This window comes from Drosophila miranda, chromosome XL (assembly GCF_003369915.1).
Source record: "Drosophila miranda strain MSH22 chromosome XL, D.miranda_PacBio2.1, whole genome shotgun sequence".
NCBI classification, from domain to species: Eukaryota; Metazoa; Arthropoda; class Insecta; order Diptera; family Drosophilidae; genus Drosophila; species Drosophila miranda.
In genome coordinates, this window is record NC_046673.1 from 3,776,017 (window position 1) to 3,795,119 (window position 19,103).

General features: G+C 43.8%; 1 protein-coding gene, 1 long non-coding RNA gene and 2 pseudogenes across 3 annotated transcripts; 1 reads left to right on the top strand and 3 right to left on the bottom strand.

Moving 5' to 3' along the window:
• Nucleotides 1-1,534: 1,534 nt before the first annotated feature.
• Nucleotides 1,535-4,070, bottom strand: LOC108160533 (annotated as a pseudogene).
• Nucleotides 4,071-10,931: 6,861 nt separating this feature from the next.
• LOC117188000 lies at nucleotides 10,932-11,988 on the bottom strand. 2 transcript variants are annotated; one of them, XR_004472410.1, is made up of 3 exons: nucleotides 11,897-11,988; nucleotides 11,537-11,831; nucleotides 10,932-11,415 (listed from the first exon to the last, which is right to left on the bottom strand). It is a non-coding gene; the product is annotated as an uncharacterized LOC117188000 (long non-coding RNA). The 2 variants fall into 2 exon arrangements; XR_004472411.1 differs by having other exon boundaries at nucleotides 11,537-11,841.
• A 3,512-nt stretch (nucleotides 11,989-15,500) lies between these two features.
• LOC117188226 (folylpolyglutamate synthase, mitochondrial-like) lies at nucleotides 15,501-17,898 on the top strand. Its single transcript, XM_033391738.1, has 2 exons — nucleotides 15,501-15,792; nucleotides 15,887-17,898. The coding sequence occupies exons 1-2, from the start codon at nucleotides 15,561-15,563 to the stop codon at nucleotides 17,815-17,817; spliced, it is 2,163 nt and encodes a 720-aa protein (XP_033247629.1). The 5' UTR covers nucleotides 15,501-15,560; the 3' UTR covers nucleotides 17,818-17,898.
• On the bottom strand, nucleotides 17,891-19,059 carry LOC108160509 (annotated as a pseudogene).
• Nucleotides 19,060-19,103: the final 44 nt, after the last annotated feature.

The following is a 19,103-nucleotide window of genomic DNA, read 5'->3' on the forward strand; positions in this document are numbered from 1 at the left end:
ATGTAGCTCGTGCTTGATTACACTAGTCAACAAGATTTAACTTTTTTTCCCCCTATAAACCAAACCAACTTTTATCATAGATTTGAAGTCTATAAAATGTTTAATTATTATTTTTTTTCTTTTTTTTAAGTATTAATTCTAGTTTGTTGTTTAGTGTTTTTTCCCAAAATAGTGCTTTGTTTTTTCAGAATGTGTTTTGTTTTTTTTTTTAGTTTTCCGCCACAAAAAAAATTACGGGCACCTTGGATGTTGGAAATAAAAAACTATGCTGGGGGGAGCGTACGCAGAACGCGTCGCATGCGACATTCTCGGTGACACTGACATGTCTATATACTGTATGGTTATAGCCTTGTTCTACTACACTTCAATTAAAGATTGCGTGAGTAATAAAATCTTATGAAAAAAGCATGCAGTGAGAGTGAGGGCTTAATGTGTATGCTCTAGTATGGAATACTATCATTGTCAGTAAAATATACCTATACATAGTTACAGGGATTCTATGCAGTAAAAAAAGTGTATTCTAAATTTGAATTCGATATGAGTTATCGAATCTTGTGTAATGCAACCATGTTTGTAACAGCTGATCTCTGCTTCTAGTGAAAATTATGCCGAAACGAATTTCAGATTAAATGGTCATCAATTGTGAACTTGTCAATCCGAAGGTGGCATTTTCTAATCCATAGTGCACAACGAGCGACACCCATCAGCGGTTCAACTCAATGGCCTTGATTGTACGCAGGTACGTAGCCAAACAAATTTGTGATTAGCAAAAGTCTCTGGAACATGTAGCACCGGTCCCATCGTATTTCTTCTACAAATGGGCCAAGAAGACGGCTATTCAAACCCAGAACCTGTCAACAAAGGAACATTCATGCAAGCCCATGTAAATGGGGGACTCTGACAAAGGCTAACAACCATCTAACGCTCGTTAATTCACCCTGCAGCTAAGTCGAGATGCCTTATTCCATGAAGAAGTGGAACCCCGCCGACTATGCCAATAGCGCTTACTACCGTACACTTACGAAAGTGTAACCCAGCAGCCACAGCCAGGTAAGAGAGCAGTCCGAACGAAGGACGGCCAAGGCGCAGTTCAGCACAAGACAGCTTGGGAGCTTCCAGCTCCCACACCCATATGTTAATGTCGGCTTCCCTAAGAATTTGTCTAAATGGACATAGCCGTCAAAGGCCAAGTCGACCACACAGTGGAAGGATAAGATACAGCAGGACTGCAGCGTGGAAACATTTAAAATATCTTACGCCCACATCGTATGTAGGCGTTACATCGGCACACCAAAACTTTTTGGGATTCTTTAAGTAACACAGTAGCCCGCTTCATTTCAGTCAGTAGGTTGTGCCTTGGTTTTTAGTTCTGCTTTACACATTTAGCAGGTGCAGCAATGTGTGGAACGCAACTTCGTCTAGGTGCTACGATCGGCATATCCTTCGAATTCAATTAAGAAAATGTTCAGCGTCTGCAAGTGGTATGTAGTTGAAGTGTTCATTTACCTTGTACAAAAAAAGATGGTCATTACTCAGAACTCTGCAGGTCCATTCCATTTTAAATGGAAATTCTCAGCCAGCGTTTGCTCTTGCTGCTGCTCGTAGAAGATAATGGAATCCCCACCTATGGATATGTGACTATTTATGAATAAAGTATCAACCTCGATCTATGAAGATCGATGGGACCACTGCCCCCAATGGTACGCCAGCAACGATTCTTCTGATACTTCGGACCCGCAGCCACCGCCTCGACTAATAAGAACAATTTGCAAAGGCCGAGCCGGTGTACACAACGGTGACGACTGATGTTCTGGCCATAATCGTATGGGACCATGTGACAAGTAAGCAAAAAAAGCAATTCGAACTAAAGTAAGTAAAATATAAAAATAAATAAAATTGCGAGCACGCTGATTATGTTATTTATTGTTCTATTAATCTGTTAATTTGGATTTCTAAAATTGATTTGTAATTCTGTTAATCTAGATCGATGTCAATCAATTACATTTGTGGATGATCAATGACCTTATGGGCGATTGAGTTTCGGTGTTAAAGACCCCTTTCGAAGCAATTTCGATTTCATCTTGGATTGGATTTAGTTTTCTAACTTTCCTTGAAGAAATCTAATATTATTTAATCAGCCAAAATATCTTCAACGGCTCCGGTATTCTGTAAGTTTCTTTTCTTTCGATGCCCACACAATAATACGCCGTTTCCAAGAGTTTTTTCCAGCGATATACTAATATCCTCCGCTCCAGTGTTTCCAAACGAAGTTTAGCGTTCAGATAGCGACCAAAGTCCGTCCCGGACATATGACTGAGGCTGCCGCCCGAAAAAATCTCGGAATCGCCGGATAAATCGTGGATCTTGCAGTTCAGTTGGCCTATGTTCAACCAAGCTCTACGGAGACAGTCCAAGATACAGTCTTTTGTAGTGGCGCTGTACAAAGTACCGGGGAATTGGTTAGCAACTCGCCAAACGAAAAAAGGTTTAAGCTAGGATCTACATAAACTAACTTACTACAATGTCCGCTTAAAACTAACGGTACAATAACACGGGAAGAGGATACGATGATCCCCATTTGTCAGGCGACATCTTAATTGCTGCCCACCGCTGTCGTAGACGTTCGCAGTGTCAGGGGCGTGGCCACCGGAGGCGGCGATATATCGCTTGGCCCCGACACTGTCGCCGTCTCGTCTGGTGCAACGCTGCTGGTGAACTGAACGCTGAAGAAACGGAGCAGCGTCATCTGACTGTTCCGGCGGCTGGGAGTGGGTGTGCAGGGATGTGGCTGAGGTATGGTTTTGCTTGATCCGCCCGCACCACCTGCAGCATCAGTGTGCGAGATGCGGCGCCGGGGAGTGGCCTTAAAGCGGGGACTACACTGAAACTGGCGCAGGCACTGGAGACGCGGCGGGCCAAAACATCCACAGAGTTGGCCTGCTGAGCGAAACTTGCGTCCTGCCAATCATCAGCTTCTGCTTGCGCTTAGGCGACAGGATGGCCAGATGCAGTGCCTGCCCGTACAGCATGTAGTTGGGCGGCGAGTGGACCGTTGAGGCTTAGCAGCTTGGTCACCAGGGAAATATCATCAGCGGCGACGTTTTCCTTTTGCCATTTGCTTGGCGATGCCTCTTCCTCGCCAATCGCCGGCAGCTAAATGTGCCTGCAGGTGGACTCTGGGCTGGACGGCTAGAAGCGTCGCCTTTGGGGCGCTTCTGCGGTTGCTCGGCGTCTGCCATGCTGCTGGCCACCTTTTCTGGTCTATGAGGTGCTTTACCGAGCGTGGCGCAGACTCCAGATCCCTCAGTTTGTACTTATGTTTGCCGGTGGCCAGAGCCGTGGAGTTTTTGTTGAATTTGCCCACATAGCTCGCGGGGCAGCGATACTTGTCCGCCTTTTCGGCCTCACTGAGACCCTGCAGATCGGGTTCCACGTGCCAGATCTTGTGCCGCGCATCGTCGCTGGAAGTGACAAAGAAACAGCCGTAGGAGGATCCCCAGGCGACGCAGGTCACGTCGACCCTGCGGCCCGACAGTGCCACCTCTACATGCTCCAGATTGTAGATGTACGGCCGCTCGTCACTGCTGCCACTCAAAAGGTACTTTTCATCCGGACTCAGGCGGGACTTGATGTAGAAGGTGGAATTCAGCAGACCCTTTTAGCAGGCCAGCGACTAGGGGTAGTACGACAGCAGATTGTAGCTGTAAATCTTTTTGTCCATACAGTTGGCAAAGAGTCGCGGCCGACACAAGGCGGCTTGTGCCTGAGCAGCGGCTCCTTCCTAAAGCCCGTATAGTTGTGTCGCAGATTCCACACCTTGATCACGCCGTCGCCAGCGCCACAGGATATCAGTGTGTTGTCGTCCTGGAAGGCCAATCCTTTGATTCTTCTCGAGGTTGCGAAGGAGGAGATCTGGGGCGTGCGAAAGCGCCGCTTTCGCTGCGAAACAGGAGTGCCCGGACCCCCGTGTGGCCGCTGTTGATCCAGTTGTCCACACGAGGGGTCAGATCCATGTTGAGACTGACGACAAAATAGTACAGGGCAATGACAACAAATTCAGTTATTACATTTTACTAGAGATTTTTAATTTGTGTTTCGGGCCGAATCAAAATTCAGAAATACTGGACAAATTTTCACATACTGTCCCTGAGAAAACTAATAAATTCACATCTGATCAGATTATGAAGTGCTTCAACTAAGAATAAACTTTGCTGTGTATTTTCCATCTCATTCTTAATGAGACCTAAAAACTAGCTAGAAATTTTAATTGTTGGCTTTCTGATTCAATGCTCTTAGACCTACTTTGTTGAGGGGCTCTGGGAAATCATATCCAAGTTAACGTACTCAATTCCATCGAGCTCTTATACGAGTTGTAAACAATCTTTAGATTTCTAAGGCGAAAACAATCTCAATCTTTGGCTTCCATCACAAACTCAATCTTTGGATTCCGCCTAATTGATTTTTAAGATATACAATCTCAATATTTGGCTCCCGCCACAATCTCAATCTTTGGCACTCGCCTTAATTGATAAACAATCTTTGCCCATAGCCGGCTTCTTATAAACAATCTGACCCCCGGCTTTCTGATAAACAATCTCACACCCGACTTTCTGCAGATTCTGCACTTTGAGTATTGTACATTTCTCAATCTTCTGGATGACGACATCCAATACTCGGGATGATGAAATTCAATCGGAGTGTTTACAGAAAAATATTCCCGAAAGGGGTTCACGATGCAGAAAGCGAAAAGTTTAAATCAGTCTAGATCCAGAAGCGAAACCGAAAAGTCGAACTCAAAATTCAAATCGCACACACTCTTTGTCCGGGACTTTTTTGGCCTTTAATTTAAGTCTATATTTGTGAAACTCAATTTAAATACAATTTTTAAAAACGCGATCCGCTACCGCTGTTATTTATTTGGCGCCCACCGTGGTGCGACGATTTCGTGCCGAAACCCGACGGACAATTAATTAATGTAATAAATCCTTCAATCAAACGCGGAGTGACTGTGAGATATAAGACAAGAAAAAGTAAGGTAAAGAAAACAGGAACAAAAACCGGAACTTAAGGTGCGAAAGAAACTCATGACACTAAATAAATCTAAAAGATCTATTAATAAAACCTAAGAAAAAAGACTACAAATTAAAAAAAAAAAAATTACCAACCAAACTTAAGAGGGCAGACCCCAAAGGAAGATTGAAAACCATAAACTTAAGAAATTATTAAAATTAATGAAATGTTCTCTTGTCGGATAAGGTATAAATCATCTAGAGTGCAATGTATTCCTGTTATTAAATTAGGCTGAATAAATTCTTTCTGATTCTGATTTTGATCATTAGCAAATTGTCAACTGTATCAATAATATGACGGGTATTGTCATAAGCTTTCACTAACTCATGAACTGTGAATCTTCCTTTCGATAATAGTAGCTGTTGTTTAAATTGGTTTAAAGGCTTCCTAGTCTCTTGACGTTTTCAAAACTACTCTGTGCTGAATGCTGAGTATTTAAATCTGATTACGATTCTGGTTAGTTGATATCACTATCTGTTATATGATTTATCTGAATTCGAGATAAGGCGTCCGCCACTACATTAAGCCTGGTTTATAAATGATCTTCGGTGAGAAACTTTCAATGAAGTAGTACCAACGTTTCATTTCTACGTTTGGGTTTTTTTGTGACATTGCAAAAGGAAAAGGTTGGTGATCTGTTTGCATTTCAATCCCACTCAGTCCGTATTAATAATTTCGCAAATTCTTGAATGTCCATACTATTGCTTATAGTTCCTTTTAGTTTTAGCATATAATTGCTTGGTTTTACTTAAAATCTGAGAAATAAATGTTATAGGATTTCTATCTTGTGATAAGACTGCACCTATTGCTATGTCTGATGCATTTCTGGTTAACGTGAATTTCTTTTTGTAATCTGGTTGTACCAATTCAATATGTGCAATTAGACTGTCTTTTAAATTATTAAATGCTTCTACTGCTGATTCATCTAGCTGAACTCAAGTTTTTTTTGGATTCCGCTCAGATATTTTTTTAGCGGTTTGGCAATTGTGGCATAATTTCGGACGAATTTTCTGTAAGAACCTGTTAATCATAAGAAACTGCGTGGCTCTCTGATATTTTTCGGAATTGTATAGTTTTGTATTGTATAAATCTTATATGGATCTGTTTTAATGATATTATGGGAAACAATGTATCCCAGCAACTTGGTTTCTAATTGAAAGAATTTCGACTTCTCTAGGGAAATTTTCATATTTGCGTTTTGCAAAATCTGTATTATATGAATAAGATCTTTATAGTGTTCTATAGTTTTAGAAAATATTATGATATCGTCCATATAGACGTGACATGTTTTCGCCACTTGTTCCCTAAGTATGTCGTCCATTGCCCTTTGGAAAATTCTGGGAGCGTTCGTCAATCCCATAGGCATTCTCAGAAATTTATATTTACCGTTATTAATGGAAAAAGATGTTTTTTCAATATCTGATTCTCTCATTAAAATCTGATAGAAACCTGACTCTAAATCAATGGCCGAGAAATACTTTGCCTTACCTAAATTGGCAAGGATAACTGAAGGATCTTGCATAGGGTATCTATCCGGTATGGTGTTTTCATTAAGTTTCTTAAAGTCTATTACTAATCTATGTTTAGGAGTTCCGTCCTCATTTACTCCCTTCTTTGGTACTACTATTACCGGTGAATTATATGGGCTTTTACTAGGTCTGATTATACCTTCATCTAACATTTTACTTATTTCGTTATTAACGAAATCGTTAACCGAATAAGCGTATGGATACTGTTTGCCATATACCGGTCTATCATGTTCAGTGTTAATCTCTCCTTTTATATCCGTTCTGAACGGTAACTGTAAATCTATATTGGCATGGTCTTCTTCGATGATAGATACCATTTTCTCTCTGAGATTTTCTAAATTGTCTTTTTTGTAGGTTATTGTGTTATACAATTTCATTTTTTTCAATTCAGAATTTGCATAATTTTGTATGTCGGATATTTCTACGACGTCGCGTTCAGGATTTTTGCATCCCAAACTTTTAAATTGTTCATTGTCGGATAATTCAACGACGGTGTGTTCAGGATTCTTTAATCCCAAACTATTCAAACTTTTAGTGGCGGATAATTCAACGACGGCGGGTTCAGGATATTTGAATCCCAAACTATTGACGGATAATTCTTCGTCGGCGTGCTAAGAATTTTTTGATCCCAAGCTATATAAACTTCCTTCTACCTTTACTGAATCACTTTTCATTTCTTTTTCTTCTTCAAAATATTTTTTTATTATAAATTCCTTTAATGGAAGGATGGTTTTTCCTTCTATAAAGGTTAATTTGTTTAAAGAAAGAACCTCATCATATATTAGTTTCTCTTCATTGTCTTTATAACTTAAAGTCGCCTTTCCGGTATCGATAACAGCTACGATTTTCTTTAATAGGTTAAATCCTATTAGTAAATCCGCCTCCATTCCATCTATTTCGTAGAACACTTGTTTTGTGTTAAAAATAGTTACATTATGGAAATATTTAATTATCGAAAACCCATTTACTGTAGCAACTTTCTTATAAATTGATAATTATTTTTTATTTTCGTAAATTTTCTTTTTTATATAACAGGAAGTTGCTCCCGTATCTATCAAAACTTTTAATTCTTTGTTTAATTTTTTATCTACTCTTTTTAGGTAGGGTAGACCTACTTCGGGGGCTGATCTAAAAAATGGTCCTCTTTAATGTTATTTATCCGCATTGCTTTATTAGCCGGTTGTTCCGACGTTTCATTTGGTTTTCGTTTCTAAGCTTGATTTGCGTTAGATTGATTATTCGGTACTACGTTTGCTCGAAATTGCTGAGCTTGGTTATAATTGTTATTATTTCTCCGATAATAACCATTAGTATTCTCCCGATAATATCTATTATTATTATTATTATTATTATTTCCCCTGTATTGAGTGCTGTTCTGTCGGTTCTGGATTTGTATTGATTCGTCTACATCCATTGGTTCTGGGGCCTGATTTTGTTGTCTATTACCCAAGAAATAGGGTTGTCCCCATGACATGTTATTCCTCTGAAAATCCCTTTTTTGGTCGAATGGTGAACTGTTAGTCCTTGGTTGTCGTTGGTTGAATCATAACTGTCCTTTCCATGAGTCATTATAGTCTTTTTTATTAACAATGTAATTTTCTTGTTAACCTCGTTATAGAAATCTATTATTGAAAGGTTCCCTTGTCGGAGAACGCTTAGCTCCTGTTCTATTATATAAATTGGTCTCTTGTCACTGTAAACAAAGTCAAGTCGTGAAAGTATGGCATCGAAATTTAAAACTGTCCCGTGGATGGTCAATGCGTCATGTGCTGGTCCTGTTATTTTGTTTCTTAAAATTGTCAGGGCAATAAAATATTGCTTACTTCCTCTTTTATATAGTTTCACTGCAGTTTCTGCAGCTTCTCTCCATCCTACGTATTGGTTTAATCCACCATTGAAAATTGGTAGGGATTCTATTACTTTTAAAGTGGTGTCATCTTTAATTGTCTCGTCTATTGTTTCTGCCTGATAATCTGAAACCTGATCAGATGTGGATTCTAATTGTCGTTTCACACTTATGATGTGTTCCTTTACTTGCGAAATTTAAATTGCTATTAATTGTTTGACCAGATCTGCGGTCAGATCGGTCCTTGTCTCTGAATTAATCACTTCTAATATTTCAAACTCCAAAATTAGTTTATCCACCGTGTATTTTGATATTTTCTGCTTTTAAATTTTTGGATACTGCTAGGCTAATTCTATTTAATCATATATCCTTAGTATTACTACTTTAATTTTCCCTTTTACCTTTTTATTTTTAAAATTATTGTTGCTCACTAACTATCCGGAAAGGGTCGTTTTTCTTAAGTTTATGGTTTTAAATCTTCCTTTGGGGCCTGCCCTCTTAAGTTTGGTTGGTACATTTTCCGTTGGGGTCTTCCTTTGCAAGTTTTTGTTGATAAAGCGTTCTTTGTGGTCTTCCTTCTTAAGATTGGTTGGTAATTTTTAATTTGCGGTCATTTTTCTTGAGTTTTTTTCCTGTTTTCTTTGCCTTACTTTCTCTTGTCTTATATCTCACAATCACTCCATTGAATGAAGCATTTATTACATTAATTGTCCTTCGGGTTTCGGCACGACGCATTACTTTTCCTTTTCAGTGCTTTTTATATAGCGTCGCACCATGTTGGGCGCATTATTAAATAACAGCGGTAGCGTTTTTAAAAATTGTATTAAAATTTAGTTTCACAGATATAGACCTAAATTCAATGCTAAAAATGTTCCGGACAAAGAGCTTCTGGATCTAGACTGATTTGAACTTTTCGCTTTCTGCATCGTGAATCCCTTCCGGGAATAATTTTTCCATAAACATTCCGATTGAATTCATCCCGTCATCCCGAGTATTTGTGAAATGTACACAATTTCTCAGAGCCCCTAAACATAGGAGGTCTATGAGCATTGAATCGGAAAGCCAAAAATTGCTCGCTAGTTTTTAAGTCAAATTAAGAATGAGATGGAAAATAGACAGCAATGTTTATTCTTAGTTAAAGCACTTCATAATCTGATGAGATGTGAATTTGTTTGTTTTCTCAGGGACAGTATGTGAACATTTTCCCAGTATTTCTAAATTTTGATTCGGCCCGAAACACAAATTAAAAATCTCTAGTAAAATGTAATAACTGAATTTGTTGTCATTGCCCTGTACTATTTTGTCGTCAGTCTCAACATGGATCTGACCCCTCGTGTGGACAACTGGATCAACAGCGGCCACACGGGGGTCCGGGCAATCCTGTTTCGCAGCGAAAGCGGCGCTTTCGCACGCCCCAGATCTCCTCCTTCGCAACCTCGAGCAGAATCAAGGGATTGGCCTTCCAGGACGACAACACACTGATATCCTGTGGCGCTGGCGACGGCGTGATCAAGGTGTGGAATCTGTGACACAACTATACGGGCTTTAGGAAGGAGCCGCTGCTCAGGCACAAGCCGCCTTGTGTCGGCCGCGACTCTTTGCCAACTGTATGGACAAAAAGATTTACAGCTACAATCTGCTGTCGTACTACCCCTAGTCGCTGGCCTGCTAAAAGGGTCTGCTGAATTCCACCTTCTACATCAAGTCCCGCCTGAGTCCGGATGAAAAGTACCTTTTGAGTGGCAGCAGTGACGAGCGGCCGTACATCTACAATCTGGAGCATGTAGAGGTGGCACTGCACTGCCGGCGATTGGCGAGGAAGAGGCATCGCCAAGCAAATGGCAAAAGGAAAACGTCGCCGCTGATGATATTTCCCTGGTGACCAAGCTGCTAAGCCTCAACGGTCCACTCGCCGCCCAACTACATGCTGTACGGGCAGGCACTGCATCTGGCCATCCTGTCGCCTAAGCGCAAGCAGAAGCTGATGAATGGCAGGACGCAAGTTTCGCTCAGCAGGCCAACTCTGTGGATGTTTTGGCCCGCCGCGTCTCCAGTGCCTGCGCCAGTTTCAGTGTAGTCCCCGCTTTAAGGCCACTCCCCGGCGCCGCATCTCGCACACTGATGCTGCAGGTGGTGCGGGCGGATCAAGCAAAACCATACCTCAGCCACATCCCTGCACACCCACTCCCAGCCGCCGGAACAGTCAGATGACGCTGCTCCGTTTCTTCAGCGTTCAGTTCACCAGCAGCGTTGCACCAGACGAGACGGCGACAGTGTCGGGGCCAAGCGATATATCGCCGCCTCCGGTGGCCACGCCCCTGACACTGCGAACGTCTACGACAGCGGTGGGCAGCAATTAAGATGTCGCCTGACAAATGGGGATCATCGTATCCTCTTCCCGTGTTATTGTACCGTTAGTTTTAAGCGGACATTGTAGTAAGTTAGTTTATGTAGATCCTAGCTTAAACCTTTTTTCGTTTGGCGAGTTGGTAACCAATTCCCCGGTACTTTGTACAGCGCCACTACAAAAGACTGTATCTTGGACTGTCTCCGTAGAGCTTGGTTGAACATAGGCCAACTGAACTGCAAGATCCACGATTTATCCGGCGATTCCGAGATTTTTTCGGGCGGCAGCCTCAGTCATATGTCCGGGACGGACTTTGGTCGCTATCTGAACGCTAAACTTCGTTTGGAAACACTGGAGCGGAGGATATTAGTATATCGCTGGAAAAAACTCTTGGAAACGGCGTATTATTGTGTGGGCATCGAAAGAAAAGAAACTTACAGAATACCGGAGACGTTGAAGATATTTTGGCTGATTAAATAATATGGGATTTCTTCAAGGAAAGTTAGAAAACTAAATCCAATCCAAGATGAAATCGAAATCGCTTCGAAAGGGGTCTTTAACACCGAAACTCAATCGCCCATAAGGTCATTGATCATCCACAAATGTAATTGATTGACATCGATCTAGATTAACAGAATTACAAATCAATTTTAGAAATCCAAATTAACAGATTAATAGAACAATAAATAACATAATCAGCGTGCTCGCAATTTTTTTTTTTTTTTTTTTTTTTTTTTTGCTTACTTGTCACATGGTCCCATACGATTATGGCCAGAACATCAGTCGTCACCGTTGTGTACACCGGCTCGGCCTTTGCAAATTGTTCTTATTAGTCGAGGCGGTGGCTGCGGGTCCGAAGTATCAGAAGAATCGTTGCTGGCGTACCATTGGGGGCAGTGGTCCCATCGATCTTCATAGATCGAGGTTGATACTTTATTCATAAATAGTCACATATCCATAGGTGGGGATTCCATTATCTTCTACGAGCAGCAGCAAGAGCAAACGCTGGCTGAGAATTTCCATTTAAAATGGAATGGACCTGCAGAGTTCTGAGTAATGACCATCTTTTTTTGTACAAGGTAAATGAACACTTCAACTACATACCACTTGCAGACGCTGAACATTTTCTTAATTGAATTCGAAGGATATGCCGATCGTAGCACCAAGACGAAGTTGCGTTCCACACATTGCTGCACCTGCTAAATGTGTAAAGCAGAACTAAAAACCAAGGCACAACCTACTGACTGAAATGAAGCGGGCTACTGTGTTACTTAAAGAATCCCAAAAAGTTTTGGTGTGCCGATGTAACGCCTACCTACATACGATGTGGGCGTAAGATATTTTAAATGTTTCCACGCTGCAGTCCTGCTGTCTCTTATCCTTCCACTGTGTGGTCGAGTTGGCCTTTGACGGCTATGTCCATTTAGACAAATTCTTAGGGAAGCCGACATTAACATATGGGTGTGGGAGCTGGAAGCTCCTATGATGTCTTTTGTAACAGCTGAACTGCTCCTTTTACCTCTCTTTTACCTGGCTGCGGCTGCTCGGTTACCCTTTTATATTCTCCACAATAAGCTTCACTGCTGTTGAAGTCTACATATGCTCTGAAAACCTTTGCTCTTTCCACAGATGGGTGATTACTTGCCGAGAAATTCGAGTCCAGGCGACTCATAGAGCTTATGGTATTACGACTATTGGCATAGTCGGCGGGTGTCCACATCTTTATGGAATTGGACACCTCGACTTCATCCTCAGCTGGCTGGTGAAGCCACTGCAGCGACAGTCCAGACCAAACTTGTTATAGAAGACAAAGTTAGGACCGGCGCGAAGGGAAATCTGGACTTGGACTATCTGCTGATATATATTATATATTAATAAATACTCGGACTAAATTAACATTGCGTTCAACTTTTTGATGTAGTATTAACTTGATTAGCTAATAGATACATAGATATAAACTACAGTTGTGAGGCTATGCATGGTAGGGGATTCATCAGTGTTGGGATCTGCTCAACTTGTTCTCTGCAAAGCTGCGGAAAATTTCAATATTTAAATATGTATGTATTTTTTTTGTTTATATGGACATGGATAGAGGCCAGAGGCGTACCTCAATTTTTCGGGAAATTGATCACTCAATGGCTGGCCAATCAGTGCATTAAATAGATATCTTTATCTCCGAGTAGATGGATATTGATTCAAAATCCGCTCCGAAAAGGGTGATTCGGTCATTTAAGGAATAAGTTTTCAGAAAGTCTTTAAATAGGCAACAGTTTCTTGTTTTCGTGCATCGGTTATGCGTCAGATCTCACATTTGATAAAAGTTTTTGGGTACACGTTCCGATACCTTAATACCGTTTTTAATTTGGCTTGCAGCTAATTTGCGAGTGATTTGCGATACAAATCCCCGTAATGCAATTAATATTCTTAGAACTTGGCTATGGGATTTGCAGTGGTTCCATGGTGTTAGTGTAGCAGCCTGTAAAGTCCCATAAAGGGGGCTGTCTATCATATGATTAGTGGATCCCCAACTAGAAGGGAAGTCCCACTAAGGTGGCTCCTAGTGTACTTGGTCTTTTAATATTTATTATACCCGATACTCAAAATGAGTATTGGGCTATATTCGATTTGTGGTACAAATTGATGTGTGTAACGGCCAGCAGAAGGCGTTTCCGACTCCATGAAGTATATATATTCTTGATTATCATCAATAGCCGAGTCGATTGAGCCCTGTCTGTCTGTCCGTCCGTCCGTCTGTCCGTCCCTATTAGCGCCTAGTGCTCAAAGACTATAAGACCTAGAGCAACGATGTTTTGGATCCAGACTTCTGTGATATGTCACTGTTACAAGTTTATTTTAATATCTCGCCCCACCCACTTCCGACCCCACGAAGGACGAAAATCAGTGGTATCCACAATTTTGACGATACGAGAAAATAAATCATAGAGAATGACTATATCTACCAGATTATCGTATCTGGATTAGATCGAATCATTATTATAGCCAAAAGTAACACATCAATTTGCAGTTGCTTTGCAGCGCCCGACGACACGATCAGACACGTTTTCGGTCCCTCCCGCACGCACTCCTTGTCGCTCAATGTAGCCATACTGACTATGTATCGGGTATTAATGTAGAGTTGCGGTCGCCGCAGCAACTCACAACGTTCCCCCTCGTTTATTATAAAATGTTGGAGCCCCAAGACTATCAGAAAAAGTTGGCCTCGACTTTTTTCGAATTTTGAGTTTCGAGTTTAATGTTGTTGCATGGTGTAAACATAGGAGGTCTGAGAGCATTGAGCCGGAATGCCAACAATTAAAATTGCTAGCTAGTTTTTATGTCTACTTAAGAATGACCCAGAAAATACACAGCATTATTCTTAATCAAATTTTCTGTACTGAAACTCAATTCATGGGAAAGACTTCAAAGCTTTTATTCTTGTCAAAGAATGTCTGTTGAATTACTACATTCAACAAATTTTGAACATTAAATTTGTCAGTCACCTGGTAGTCTGGTGAGAGCCAACAGCGGCTCCTCTGGCTGGAAGAGCATGTAGGTCAGCTCCGCCAAACGATTGTAGAGGGAGCGGCCGGTGATCAGGCTCGAAATGGCCTTTCTCCAGGAGGAGAAGAGTTGGGGGGGCACGGGCGTCAGCTGGAACATATCCTCCACGTAGTGGATGTTGCCCATCGTCTGGGGGTAGCAGTGAACGAACTTCCGGAGCAGGGGGCAGGGCACCGTGACGTGGGCCATGAAGTCTCGCCGGTCCTTAAGGACATAGCAGAGGACAAAGTAGCGGTGCTGCTTTGGCCGGTGGCACAGATACATCTGGAACTGCAGGACTTCGGCGAAGCGGAAGAACAGTTGCATATCCTTCGTCCGCGGTATGGCACGATCATTGATCCGATCCACCAGGTGCCAAACGCGTAGAACGCCAGCCTCGCGTTCAGCACCAGCAGCTTCTTCTCCAGATTTAGGCGAGCGGCCACCGAGAAATTGGGAGGAATCGGCAGGGGGCCAATGACCCGGGCGAGAGTCGTCTGGCCGCCCTTTTGGGGCTTGCTGTATTCTTGGCTTTTCTCTCTTTCTTGGCTTCTTTATCTTTCCGCTCCACAGATGCTGACAGCTTGAACGAGCCAGACGCACCTGTGCCCGATGTTTGGATCAGCTTTCCATCGGCAACGGCCGACTTCAAATACTTCTTGATGAATGGAGTCAGCTTCTGGGCATCGCATTTGTATTCGGCCGCAATATACTTCTTGATCGCCAAATATGAAAAGCCACCACGTTCATTCAAGCTCTTAATCGAGGCGTCTACCATGTCTCGATTGCCACGATTTCAGAAAAGGATGCTGGAAGAGCAGCTAGTTTCAAAATATAATCGACAGTCCTTACGAGTCCTTGCGAGTCCTAATGATCTGATTTTCCGACAATGACGGCATTGATGATTTGGTTTTCAAATGTTTACAACAATATAGGTGTAGATTTTCGGATCATTGTTACACACCATAGACTGTAGTCCGTCTTATTCCCATAAACAAATACTATTCCCCGCTCTACCGTTTCTTTATCTGTCAGACTCTTACATTTCCGGATTCTATCCCCCACATCAGTTCCACAAACATTCTTCCAAGTGTACCTTAAATCAAAGTTCATACATTCTGTTTTTAGAAAAATTATTTTTAGATTTATCTGAGCTATAGTTTCAGACCCTACAGTTTCAGGCCGCTGAAAAGGGATCGAAAAAGAGGGATCGAACAAAAGAAAAACGATGATTTCGTTAATAACAACGATATCGAAGGTCCGTCGCCGGGGTCCAACGGTCTGGCAGGGCACTGCTCACGCGAGCAATAAATTCTTCAAGGGCTACAAGCCCAAGGAGGAACAGGAGCCGGAGTCCTCGGAGGCCCAGCCATCGGTTCCCGGGGATACTAATCCGGACGGGAAAAGAGGAAATACAGGAAATCCAGGAAATAGTCGGCCATTGGCTGGCCACAAGACAGGTAATAATAATATTTCTATTTATATTCCTACTCACACTCTGACAAATCCAATTCATATTCCTTTCTCCTGCATATGCACTCTAACCAACTACAGCCGCTTCAGCGCCCAGCTTTTCCGACCAGCGGGCCAAGTGGAGCAAATATTCAGCCGAAATGCAGCTCAAAGCAAAACTGGCAGCCCAAGGCGGTGTCAAACCAGACCAAGGAGTCGTTGGCGTGGGCGTGGGCGTGGGCGTGGGCGTTGGCCCAAGCATGGGGCCGACTCCCGGACAATCTAACTGGCAGCAGCAGCAGCAGTCGATGCAAAATAAGGCAGAGGGCGATAATGAAACCAAAGGCTCCTCAGCCGAGGATCAGCGCAAGTCCTGGATGAATCGCATGCACGGCTCACAGAAGAACCAGGCCCAGCTTCTTAAGGAATTGAGTGCCAAGCAGCAGGCGGGACGCGACCTTCAACTGAAAAAGATGCAGCAGGTTAGCGAGGCTTCAGCTGCAGCTGCAGCGGCATCCGTAGGACCCAATAAATCTGCCGCAGATCCCCAAGAGCCGGAGGAGCAGGCCAAGTCGCCCGAGCGTATGGCCTACCTGGAGGCCGTCCGACGGTTGAACATCTTTCATTCCTTCGAGCCTGTGCTCGGTCGCATGCGGTCGAAGATGAGCAAAGCTCAGGTGGATCCTTTCATAAAACACACCCTGGAGCTCCTGCACAAGATGGGTGTATCCAAGGAACAATTGGAGAGCATTCCAGTCATTCAGGTGGCAGGGTCGAAGGGTAAAGGAACCACGTGTGGCATTGTGCAGAATATCTTGATGGCGCATGGCATCAAGACCGGCCTTCTTTGCTCCCCGCACCTCATATATTCGTACGAGAGAATCCGCATCAATGGGGAGCCTCTGAGCGAGGCTCAGTTCACCGAGCTAATCCACAAAATCTATCCGGAGCTGGCTGACATGGATCCCACACCGGCTCACAGCCAAATCTTGACGGCCATGGCCTTCCGGGCGTTCCGCGACACGAATGTGGATGTTGCCATTGTGGAGGTGGGCCGTGGAGGCGCCAGCGATTCCACCAATATCACCTTGCATGCGAAAACCATCGGCATCAGCACTCTGGGCTGGGAGCAGGGCTCCAACCTGAGCGAGTCCATGCGGGACATTGCCTGGGCCAAGGGAGAAATCATGAAGCCGGCGGCCACCATCTTCACAAATGTGAGCCAGCCGGAGTGCTGTGAGGTCCTGGCTCAGAAGGCCAAGCAGATGGGCGCCAAGCTCCACCGTGTCCCGACATTCAATGCGCTGACCGAGGCAAATCCCAGCCACAAGCGTTTTCTCACCAAGGCCAACCACTCCGTAAAGTTGAATGCCTCATTGGCCACCCAGCTGGCCTACGACTACCTCAGACGCCACAAGCCCGAGTTTGTGGTGGGCCTGAATCTGGACCTGGATCCCAAGTGCACCCAACTGACCCAGGCAGCAATGCGCGGCCTTGAGACCTTTGAGTCGGTGGGGCACTTCGATATCGTCAAGCACGACATGTACAACGTCTATTTGGACACTGCCGACTCTGTGGAATCGATGATGGTCTGCCGCGAGTGGTTCTACACTCTCACCCGCTCTCATCGCGCCACAAAGATCCTGCTTTACAACAAGACCAGCGATTCCAATGCCAAAGACCTGCTCACAATCCTTCGCTTCAATGTGAACTTCGACGAGGCACACTTTGTACCCTGCCCCAACTTCACAGAGGGCGAAATTTTGCCAGACGAGGAGTGGCATGTCATGGAGGAGCTGCAGCGAGCCAAGCGCAATGCCAGAACCTGGCGAGGCCTGTGCGAGGAGACCGGCAAAAAGGACACTTCGCAAACGTCCGCCTCCGTCAACGCCTTCTTTGAACACGTTCAAGCCAAATACCGGGACCAAAAATTCGGCATGAAAAGTGAAGTAGATGTGTTGGTGACGGGATCCCGACCCCTGGTGGCTGCCACCATAACGATGCTCAACAAAATGCGGGGCTTTCCCGGTTAGTCAGCAGCGCAGTTCACCGAAAAAATGTTTTCTATATTTTTAATTCTCCCTTATATTAAACACAGTACATATATGTATTTACATATTTATAACGATAATTTGCATCTCTTCCGATATAGTTTGTCTAAGTCTACCTAATATTTCGTATCCGGCCATCAATCGCGCACATCCACGTTCTCGTTCTCGTTTAGGCCATCGTCGTCGTTAAGAGCTAGTGCCCTTGCTAGGGCCGTTGTCTTTGCAGGGCTCGACTTGACCTTTGCCACTGGCGGCTTCGCCTTCAGGGTTCCAGTTTTCATCGGTCTTCCACCTTCCTCCCTGCCCTTTGTCCTTTCTCAATTTGCATCATCCGCGCCGGGCGGTCTTCTTGGCGGCGTCTGACATTTTCGCTTCATTTCGCATTTGGCTTCTTGTTGCGGCTCTGGCCGCCTATTTGGGGCTTGCTGTATTCTTGGCTTTTCTCTCTTTCTTGGCTTCTTTATCTTTCCGCTCCACAGATGCTGACAGCTTGAACGAGCCAGACGCACCTGTGCCCGATGTTTGGATCAGCTTTCCATCGGCAACGGCCGACTTCAAATACTTCTTGATGAATGGAGTCAGCTTCTGGGCATCGCATTTGTATTCGGCCGCAATATACTTCTTGATCGCCAAATATGAAAAGCCACCACGTTCATTCAAGCTCTTAATCGAGGCGTCTACCATGTCTCGGGTTGGGGGATGTGATGCTGGGACTGGAACTGGCACTGGGCTTGGGGACTTCTTTGCAGAAGTCTCCGGCGACGGAGAAGCCGATATCCTGGATTTGAAATTTGCCGCTGGAGAAACATAAAAAATCAATCAAATATGCGCTGCAGGGCATTCTTTAATAAGAGCTTCAATAAAAGTGCATTTTCTTCTTACCCCAAAATGATCTTGCGTCGGCCGGAGCACTTTTTCGTGCGGCCCTGTAAGCTGGTCTTTCGGCTGTCGCATTACCGAAGTTCGAGAAACGAGCAGTCGCCTTGGTTCGGGTCATTTTCATGTACCACAATGCACGTCGTACACTTTTAAGCGCAGAATAAGTGGTCGGAGGAATTGCTGATCTATTATATGTGCAGTTTGTGGAGGGAGTGTTCGATTGCGACTTCGGCCTCGTGCTTCGATTGCATATGCGAGCGAGTCGGACATAAGCGCACTCCTCGGCATCACTCGTGTCTTCAGGTGTTTGCTATAAATAGAACACTGACCCTCACTCTGCTGCATTTCGGTGTCTTCGGGTGCAAGTGAATCGCAGCCAGTCTGCAATG

Bases quoted from the DNA above. Each gene is read 5' to 3' on its own strand.
- LOC117188226 (XM_033391738.1), top strand. From the start codon at position 15,561: ATGATTTCGTTAATAACAACGATATCGAAGGTCCGTCGCCGGGGTCCA. The intron at 15,793-15,886 runs GTAATAATAATA...AACCAACTACAG, and splicing joins ATTGGCTGGCCACAAGACAG to CCGCTTCAGCGCCCAGCTTT.